Here is an 11302-nt window from a genome sequence, read left to right on the forward strand (position 1 = left end):
CTAAGCTACTTTTATTATGGGCCCAACTACGAAATCGAGATTTTTTTTTGGCTGACCGGATGTCGATGTTTTCTAAGGAATAACGAAACAAAACTTCGTAATTTCGGGGTTGGTCGCATATTAAAAGTCGCTTGATTTAGCCCCATGGTGAGAGACATACTGTATAAAGATAACTTACTTGTCTATATTATATAATAAAAAAACAACAACAAAAGCTTTCAACCAACTGAGAATCTCCTTTTATATGCCGGTAAATAAGCCTACTGCATCAATTATACTCATTATCTGAAGCCAAACCATATTCTGCATATTATTATGTTCTTAAAGAAAACCAGGCATATTAAATGTTCAGAAATCTTGACATGCCAGTGTTGCCACGCTACGTGACGTGTAACAATGGACTTTTTAAGCTTTTGTAAAATCGGTAGTTGTTAATTTTAGTAATTCGGGCCTTTTCCTCCCGATTGATTACCGGTTAACCCGACACTGAAGGGTTAAATTGCCACAACAAAAGGGTTGGTTTTTTACCTACAATTCATAACCTTCCACTGACGTGTTAATTTCGTAATAAATAAAAGAATTCTTAACAAGCCTTTGTTACGCGGTCCTTATTGTTAAGGAGATTGAAAACTAATTTCGTTTTCACCCAACTATTAAAATAAATTGGGTTTAAAAAAAGTATCGTTAAATTTAACAATTAATGTTGGTCGGTTGTTAGGATTCTTTTGACTGTATTTTATATATACTACACGTACGTAGATTGTAAAAAAAAGATTTTATTATTTTTCGTTACCATGACTAATATTCATAAAAGAATTCTTAAAGCTGCTAATTAAACATTCATTTGAATAAGATTTACCTTACGTTCTGAGTGGATGTAAGGTAATTAGTTCTATCTAAGTTGAGCAAAAACTCGGGTGCTTCGAACGTTTGAATGCAACCGATAATTGCATGTGTTCAACTAACAAAACAAACAGAACTTAGGCCATTCATTCAACTTTGCTTGACTGTGGTAACGCTTGAACGTATACAAGGTGTAACAAAAATAGTGGGGATCCATTTAAGGTATATAACAATCAATAATATTCGGCACCTATCGTGTTCAGTAAAGTAAAACATTTGTTTTGTTTGTAGCGAAAAGAATTTGGCATTTGTATAGAGCGTTGGCTGATTTGGACGACCTGCGCAAAGAAAACATTATTTTTTTTCGCGTCAAAATGCTTTTTATTCTACTGTTTTTCTAGTTAATAAATATGCCCTTAAACGGATCCCCGATATTTATGTTACATACTTTATAATAGAAGTATATTACCTAAATCTACATACACAGCAGTGTGTCCGGCCAAGTTCGAAGAAAACACCGCGCCAGCGTGTAGGTAGGTATGTTTCCGTATTTATCAAGACAACGCATTATTATCAGGGTGCATAGCTAACGTGCCAATCGTTAACACTTCGTAGCATAGCGTAGTCATCTCTCTGTGTCACTCTTACAAATTACTGTGCGACAGTGACAGTTGCGTTTCGTTCGCAACGGAGCGATTAGCACGTTGGCTACGTCAAAGATATGTGTACCTTACTGACAATCGAATTCAAACCATCAGCTTATTTCAGGTTCACTACCAAGTAACTCAAATGGTCATCAAACTTATCACTTATACAATTCGATACCCACATTAGCAGGATTATGGATGAGTCACTATGATCAATGCGTCGGTATCTAATCCCACACGATCAATTAAGTCGCGGCGCCCGCGCCGCGCGCCGTTGCAGTAATGGCCGCGACAACTATTAGACGCAATTACCGCGCACGCGCCGCGAGTCAAGCGCTAAGGCGGGTTTTGGCTTTTGGTGGCAGCGTTGCTGGATAGCATTTTTGTAAACCTTATTAGGTGTTATGTTTTAGACCAGGTTAGTTGAATTCTCATGTTAAATGAATGTCGACCAGTCTGTGTAAACTAATAGAACTTCTGACCACAAGTTAGTGGACGAATACAGATACAGATGTATTTACTGTCTTAATTTTAAGCCAAGCTTCAGCTTTCTTTCATTATTTATAACTTAAATCATTCAGATAACGCCTTTCTCTGACTAGATCAATATTTAATTTCAACGACGGTTGACACCGCGGCGTTCTGGCATTCTTTTATTTATTTAGACGAGAAAATAATTCTAGATCGCCGGGGTTTTTTCTGACTGCCACGGTTTGAAGGTGTCCAGTGTGCGTTATAGTTAATGTAGGTAGCTACCTAGAACTTTGACCACAATACTTCTGGTGTGCACGGGGCCACGGGCTTGTACACCTTGAAAATTAAACTCGAACCCTCAAAGTTTATAACTTTGAAATTACCTGGTAGGTAACCTAGTATAACATGACTGATGCCACGGCTAACTCTGTCCGCTGACTTATCAGTAGCACTGCACGAAGTATCTACCTATATGAAGTACTTGGGCTTTGGTTGAATATTTAGCAACGTGCTTTGAATTAGCTTTTACTTAATAGCTCAACTTTAGTAAAATATGAATTAATACAAAATTCAACAATTTGCCCCAAACTACCTTTCAGTTCCGAAAACCACCGCAAATTTAGTTGTCCAGCAGACCCCAGGCTCCCATGAGCTGTGGCAAAAATGCCGAGACAACCCGAGGAAGAAGAAAACTACCGCACAAGTCACGCAACTGACTTGCTAAACTTACCATTCATCGAAATTTAGTCGTACCAGTCTCGCTGTCGTCTGTCACTTGCCGGTTGGGCTCGTGCACCACAAATTGCTTGAATTAGCCGTCCGTTGCACTTAACCATTTATTTGCTGCCTGTTCATTGCTTGTACGCCGCCATTGCCTTTAATAGAAGCTCTGATATTAGACGCTGGCAATTAAGTACAAACAGGAGATTTACGACTTTGGAGAGTTGTTATCAGAAAGTTTTCATTCGTAGGCAATTTAAGAATAGCCAGTACTTGGTATTCATTGAAAAACTAAATATCTAATTTCGAAATACAATCGAATTACTTAAAGAGACAGCCACCTAACATACTTTCAAAGATTTACAAGAGCAATCACATAAAATTTAATAGTTCAGGCTCTAAAACCTCGAAAAATAGTTTTTATTGCACAAGTAGAGCGCATCGAATTCTTAATTAAAACTTCAGAGTAATAACAATCCTTTTTTTACCCAAAACTGTTATTAGGCTTCCATGCACGCGGTACTTCTGAAACTCATTCGGGTGGTATTCAAAATAAAGCAAGTGTGATAACGAGGATTGGGTTCGGGGGTGATTATCGCCTCACGCCCCTCGCCTCCCTAGCCCTCCACTAATGACCTCGCTCTCATTAACTTTCAAGCAGTTGATAAAAAACTGGAGAACTCTGTAGGTGGAGAACTGTGTGGTGTACATCACTTGTTAAACACGAGGCTTCGAAAAAATGAATGCCTAGATAGTAAGCGGATGGTTGCCTCAATAAATTGACTCTTGCAACACGAGGGGGCTTAACCAAGTTGACAATCGTACATCGACAAACACCAAACGAAAAGAAAAAACGTGGATGTCAGAACCTACGAACAGTCACGCGACTATTTCCATAGATTATTTAAGTTTCGATTGGCGTTTTCTACCAACGATTGTCATCTTGACTATGCCCCCAGATGTGTTACAGGCGCGTTGTTGACTCCGTTGACTAATACAAAGATTCACTATACTGACAGATCTTAAAGGACAAAATACAGATATCATCATCGAAACAGTGCCTCCTCTGAAGCATTGGCTACTAACAACGACAACTGTTAACTAACCATTGGTGCAAAAAGATGTAAGTACAGTCAAGGTATTAAATATCGATACGGATAAAGTGCCAAAAACATGTATACACGACCTTATTGCCCATACATTAAAGTAGTGTTTACATATTTTTGGCACTTTGTCCGTGTCGATATTTAATACCTTGACTGTACAAATGCTTTGTTGACTTTTTCTACTATACTCATAATAAATATACCTTACCCATGAACACAACGCTTCATTCGGAAATTTCAGAATAGGTAGTCGAGTTTTTGTCTGTGGTCTTCTGTAAAGTGGACTAGTTTAGGAATCGGATTAAATCACCAGTGATCCAATAAGATAGTCTTATTGGGTTTGTTATATTCGGTTCAGTGGGCGAAAACAAAGGCTCTGTGGCCAAACAAACGCAAATACTTGAACATTTCGTAGATGTTATCGCGGCTATTGTCCAACCTTTAAATGAAGTGAATGCGTTCTGTAACCATATAAATGTCAAACAATGCGGACTCTCGTACTGTTTCACTTTCGAGACAGTTTACGTTGAAGAGACTTGAGCAATATACTTCATTGATATTTGATTTACTATTTTTGCTCGAAACTACCAATTCTAGTTAAAATTACAGATATAATTTCCTACATAAAAACCTATTTGCAGGTGTGTTTTTCTAGCGTCAAGGTTCTTTTTTTATTAACTGTTCGTTACCCCTTAATTATGGTAATTACCAGGGTTATATTACTAAACCGTTACCTCATTAACCCAGTACCCAGTGCCTGCAGTCCATTGCTGCATTCGATCGAACTGGACAACAGGTCGATTAATAATTTGGCAGCCAAACCAATGATACATATATGTTATAAATAAATTTGGTTCTCTGTTAAAATAAATATCGCAAATCGTAACATGGAAACCAATATCTACGATTAAAAATAAAATGTTTAAACTTTTATGTACAAAATTGTTCCTTTTTTAAACTGACTTATTTTGTTGAAATATAACGTCAACGTGCAAATAACACTCCTGGAGTTGCAGGCGTCTTAGGCTACAGTGACCGTTTACCGTCAGGCGGGCCGTATGCTTGTTTACCACCGACGTGATATTAAAGAAAATAGACAGATAAAAAAATAGATTAAACGTTTAGAAATTATATTTTTCAATAGCAAACCATGCATGCATATAAAAATGGTCTGATGCAGGATGATAGTGATGATGGATGACCGCAAAGTAAAAGCAACAATCGTAATTTACGTTAACAATTCACACACCCAACTCGTGGAGGCATAATCTTACGAAATTCATCATCCAATCGCCCTTATACAAATGCAAAATCATCTGACCTTTTTTTGTTCGCTTCAATTAGAAATGATTTTACCTGCGATTCAGTTAATTGTTCAACAACCCCTAAAATTCCGCCCCCACTGCATGTGTATACTGAACATTTTAGTCGACTAATTCGCAACCATATTACCTAGACGTTAGAGTATATTATCGTGAGTTTATAGTTATTCAGTAGTAAATATAAGTTTGCATATAGTTCTCGTACGATTCGAGTGACGCAACAAGTGTACAGACAACAAAAGAAGCGATTAGGGATGATTTATACATGGCCTTTATTTTCCACCCCCGATTTTTATTCGACTAATGCTGTAACCGAAATTCCCACACTCGAACAGTGGAGAGCTTGCTAACGTTTTTCTAGAATGATATATTATTCTTTTGGATTATACTGCTGGTTAGTACTTAATAGCCTTAGGTTTATGTACCTACTGTTTGACATATCAGTTGTAGTCATAAATGGTTTACCTTTAGTTATGTAGATAAACATTTTACAAAAATGTTTATTATTTTATTAAGTTGTAGGTAGCCTGAGTAATACACAAAGAACAAATCCTCCTTCTCCTCCTTCTCCTCCTCCTCCTCCTCCTTCTTCTCCTTCTCTTCCTCCCCCTCCTCCTCCTCCTCCTCCTCTCCTCCTTTCTATAATAAATTAATAATAATTTTTTAATGTACAATCTTATACTCGTAGTAGATGTGTATGTTTTTTTGGAAAGATACCTGAATCAAATTGATTTCTAACCACCATTTTAACTAATTGCAGTAGTAAAAAGTTGTATACTCTTATGAGACGATATGATACTTAAGAGTATTGTAACCTATTTTGTATTATATAGCAAGGTGACTAGACAGACTCTAATGTCAATCCTATATTCGTAATGCCTAGCCTCACTCCAGCCTCTTTATTGATAACCTAACAACAAAGCTGGGGACAAAACCCAGGCCGTCGCTATTAATACGCTATCTTGATGGTATCTCACGCTTTACAACATATTTCACAGCCCACAGGCGTCTTAAAATCATAAATCTGAAATCGCATTAACCGCCCTACCTGCTTACGAAAATTTCATAAATTAAAGCATAACAAAGCCAAAAAAATTGACCCCCGCGTGACAAGTGCAGCGGAGTTTGAATAGGGGTTGGTTTTGGTTTGCCCTCGCTCCCCCAATCCCACGCACTTGTCGCGATGACAATACCTCTTCTTAATATTACGCAAAGTGCCTTCTTCAGGCTATTCTTTAGGGGCCTTTGTTACAGGTTTTTGCAGTGTCTTCAGCCGTGGGAAACGGGACAGGTATCTTGGTCAACGTCATCCTTAAAATAAATAATGTCCGTCGAAAATGATGAGCTTCAGAAAAAAATGGGTAACACAACCGAAATGTATATTTGTAGTCATTGCTGTCATTAGTGATACGGTTTTCAAAATGTATGTCTATCTTCATCAACGGTACTACCCTTCGGCGTATTAGTCATTTTCCTAAACTACCATTTGATTACTGTTCACAACTCGAAACTCCTAAAGCGATGCTCAGCAATTTAATTGGTGTAATCTTATGAAAAACCCAAATTCTTCAACCCCTAACAATCTCTCCTAATAATCTCAAAATGGCCCTAATAGTCATTTAATTACAGCCCGAGTTCCACTGACCCCTTTTACACTTGTTTACATCTTCATCCCTCCCCTAAACGCGCTGAGCCATCAAAATGGAACGTTTATATCCAATACCCTATACGATTTATTATAACAAAGCAGAACGATGGCCCGCTTGCCATCTGTCGCGGTTCCGAATCTCGCATCACCGAAAAAAAGCTCAATGTGCGAGCAACCCTGGGAACCTAGGAGCGCGGAGCATTCCCACGAACAACCCCTCAATTTTCAATAACCAAATTAGCCTTTGCGTTACCCTATTTCGGATATGAGGGAGTCGTGAATCTATACGTTCCGATAAAAAATATTGGCCGTCCCACTCGGTGTAGGGTCAGATTCGTATGTTCATCCCCTTCGAATGCACGTGTTCAATGGTCGTATATTTAAGGTGCGCATGTGTGTGCGAGCGCGCGGATCGCAGCACCTGCCTGCGCGCGCGCACCCCATTGGACGACAGCACTATCACCGCTACACTGATTTCTTTTAAACTTATTTTTTTTGTAATACTCTCTTTGGACACAAGAAAAAAATCTTACATGTTTGGACCGGTACGAGTCGAATATTTTGTGTGTAGGTGGTATTTTATGTTTATTAATTCTTTTACTAAATGCTAATGAACACGAACTTGACTTGAATAATTCAAATGGTTGATCGAGAGATAGGGTTAAGTTTCGGATTTCATTTCACCCAAGAAACCCAAAAACAAGCTTATCTTTAATCACTTTAATGGAATTAGTTAACAACATTATTACCATCTACTTACCAAAAAACAATTTATCTATTACACGCACTTTGCACTTGGTCAGGTGCACGCGACCCGCGCGCGATACGCACGCGGTTACCCCGGGGTGCCGTTACCCCCGGGTGACCCCGATATGGGAATGAGCTACCCTTCATGACTTAGTGACCCCTGATAACAATCGCATTGTTACAGTTCAACACATGTTGTATTTACCCACGGCTCGTGGTCGGCACGTGGACACTCTACAAAATCAATACATATATCTATTGTTAGTCTATGATTAGGATTGTGGATACATATTTGCATACAATGTTAAAAACTTTGCTTAAATTAATGGAGGGGTGAAGTTATTGTAGGTAGCAGGATCTGGTTTAAAATTTTCAAAACTCTGCATTCTCTTTTTTTTTTCTCAACTAGTAATAAGATGGAAATACGTTATACGTTATATTATTAAATTTTTACTACTTCTAAATAGCACTAAAATATCTGATAATAATTTACCATTTGCAACTTGCAAAAATAAATTGAAAAAAAAAATTAGATTGTTAATTTCTCTAATAATTCCAATGATACACCAAGTAACTACTAATGCATCACCAATGCTGAAAATTATTTGTTTTGTTAATGCATATTATTTATTTAAGTGCATGGTTAAGTAACTCTCTATGTAACTCATCATTGCTATTACAGTAAAGACCCCTTGGACTATATGAAAACGTATCGAATAAACCACTTAACTCACCCACACACACACAAGGGAGCTTTTCACATACGAGGAGCTTTTGTGTCGGGGGCGGCGCGCTGGGTATAAAAGGCCGGCCGGCCCGAGCAGCCCCACATTCCCGCCTGTGATCTCACTTGCGACACTCGCTCTACCTTGTTATCCCAATCTCTCAACATGTCTTACTACGCCAACAACGAATACATCATCGCTACTAACAACTCGATCAACGAGAACAAATACAACAGCGAAAAGATGAAGAACAGCGGCATCAAAGCGCTCCTGAAGCCGCTAATGAAGATCATTAAGAAAACGACCAAGCGCAGCGCTCCCGCCAAAACTGTCGAGACCAGTTTTGAAGCCGACGAGAACGCCAGCAACGAGGCATTGGAGCGCAAGATCTACAAAGAGATGGAGACTTGCCAGCCTGGCGCTGCCTTCCTGGTGTACAACGAGGATTCCTCCTGCGACCTCATACCCGTCGCCCGCGACGACTTCTACATCCCAGTCCACTTCGCTCGCACCGAAGCCGGCACCTTCTTCTGGACCACCGTTACCAAGACCGAAGCTGACTTCGCAGCGGCGCACTGCTACACCGAATGCCAGACCCCCGAGCAGCAGTACCCAGTCTTCCAAGACCGCTGGGTGCAAGCCTAAACTCAACTCAACACTCGACAATCAGTGTCTTCCGTGAAACCAGTGCTGCCGGTTTCTGCAATCGTCTGTGATGTTAGCTTTAATCTCAAAGGTGCCATATAGGATTAGGAATTAGGGTTCGGATAACTCGTGATAACTCCGAAAGCTTTAATTGTATTTTCGAATCGTGATGTGATATTTTGAAAATATTGTATAACTTAGTAGGTTAAGTATAGGGTTATTGAAATTGTGATCTTCCTTTACTGAGCTTTAATTTAGAGTGATAGGTAATTTATTTTGTACGCGAAGGTTAATTTTATACGACAATGGTTCAATGTAATGACAAAAAATACACACAAGTTAAATGAATTTTATATTTTTCAATTACATCCCCATTTGCCCTATTACTAGAAATAAAAGATAACATGACCACTAGATGGTCACAAATATATAGTAAAGTTATTACTTTACTACTTACTATATTCAGTAGCGTGCTATTTTAACCGCAACTCAATCTTACAAGAGTCGTATCAGAGGTTGTAGCGCTGAATTCTGCCTTAGGTGGCTCGTTCCATAAGTGGTCAGACGAGATGTTGTCGGCGCGAGCCACGGTCCATACTTACCATATAAAGCAACGAGGTACCATCAAAGAAAGACAGTTGAGTCAAGGCATTACAGACCTTTTATCGAAAGCCTTAAGGTGGTCGTGGAAGACTGTATTGTCTCGGTTTATCTGTATACCGGTCGGGAGGAGCGCGCACGTGCAGAGCCCAAGGCGGACCTCGCTACTGGGTTTTAATGGTCACTTTTTACCACCGTAGTTTTATTTTGGTCGTCAGTATGACGTGATTAAGTGGACTTTGATTGAGAGATAGAAGATATGATTAGGGCAAAAACAATACATGGCGCCTGTGGCGTTACAAGTGTGTTCTCATTAGTTAGCAATACCTAAGTACATTGTTTAACTAAATCCATTAAGTACGATTCAAAAAAAGAGATAATATTACAAAACATGTTAGATAGGTACCTAAGCATATGCTAATGAATTGTTAATCTTTTGTTAATAATCTTTTTATTTAACTCAAAAAGCTTGCAAGCTACTCTGAGGAATATGAATACTCATTGAATTCACTTAAAATCTATGTGTTAAAAACACTAAATGCATGATAAAGAGCACATATATTATTTCTATTAACAATAATTGAATTGATACTATAATCCTTATTAATTACAAGTATCAATAGACAGCATTTTAACAACTTTCAAGGTCTTGTTAAGATTTTTATGTAATTCTTTGCCAATGTATGTAGAGTCAGCATCAAAAGTAGCGGATGAAACAACGCGCCAAAAGTGTCTGATATTACGAATAACTTTTCCAAATATAGATAAATTTCTAAAATTCACGCCCAAAAGTATATGTATCTTTTACAGTCTTAATTTGTTCTATATTAAAGACATCACTTTTTGTTAAGCTGTTACATAATGCTACTTTTGATGCTGACTGTACAACCAAAGTTTGGTTGTAAGTAGGGATCGAATACCGGTATATTTTTCATACCTGTATTCAATTTCGGTATCTCGGTTGTTTATTTATATTTTATCATTTCCCTTAGGAAATCTGATAATACATTGTCCTTATCTAAATACCATTCTAGAATAATAAAGAAATATTTCGAATGCTACGTGATTTTTTGATTTATAGTTATACCGGTAACGATCACTGATTAAGTACATATATCATTTTGATAACAAATCCTAAAATTAAAATACATTCAATTTTTCTTACAGGATTCTACACTTGTAGGAATTATTCAATATAGGTATAATAGTTACAAGTATATATGGTTTTCCATCACAGAAGGGTCCTTAAGGTTCTTTCAATCGAAAATTCCAACAGAAATTCTAATAAAAAGGTCCTTATTGCACGTGAGGCATATGAAAAGACACATGCCTACGTATGTACGGAAAAGTTTTTTAAAAGGTACTTATGACATAAAACAATAGACATAGCCTCTACAAAAATAAGCTACGACGCATCGGCGTAGCACGTGGCTTTTAAGTAACTTACCTTCTTATATTTTTAAAAGCTCTTTGTTACGAAACTGATATGTAGGTATAAACAAATTACTGACATATAAAAAAGGCAAGAACATGTAAATCAAACAAATATAGGTATTAAGCAGTAGAATTTTGATAACTCCCTACTTCATTATCCACTGATATCCCGTGTTTATACATAAGAAAATGCACGCAAAATTAACAATGAAAATATCATTAGAATGAAAAGTTTGCTATTAGATATATAATAGGAATCCATGATATTTTTTCAAACTTCTCATGCACCACCCAACCACCTTAAACCGATATTTATTGTTGTTATCACACAGCAACTTCAAATGCAACTTCTACACCCAATTATAGTCAGTAGGTGCCCATTTACAACTCT

At 37.8% G+C, this 11302-nt stretch overlaps 1 protein-coding gene across 1 annotated transcript; it reads left to right on the plus strand.

The window, feature by feature from the left end:
* The first annotated feature begins 8091 nt into the window (after nt 1-8091).
* LOC133526516 (enhancer of split malpha protein-like) lies at nt 8092-9225 on the plus strand. Its single transcript, XM_061863189.1, has one exon. It carries the CDS (start codon nt 8398-8400, stop codon nt 8875-8877), a length of 480 nt encoding a protein of 159 aa, XP_061719173.1. The 5' UTR covers nt 8092-8397; the 3' UTR covers nt 8878-9225.
* Nucleotides 9226-11302: the final 2077 nt, after the last annotated feature.

This window comes from Cydia pomonella, chromosome 16 (genome assembly GCF_033807575.1).
Source record: "Cydia pomonella isolate Wapato2018A chromosome 16, ilCydPomo1, whole genome shotgun sequence".
Classification (NCBI taxonomy): Eukaryota; Metazoa; Arthropoda; class Insecta; order Lepidoptera; family Tortricidae; genus Cydia; species Cydia pomonella.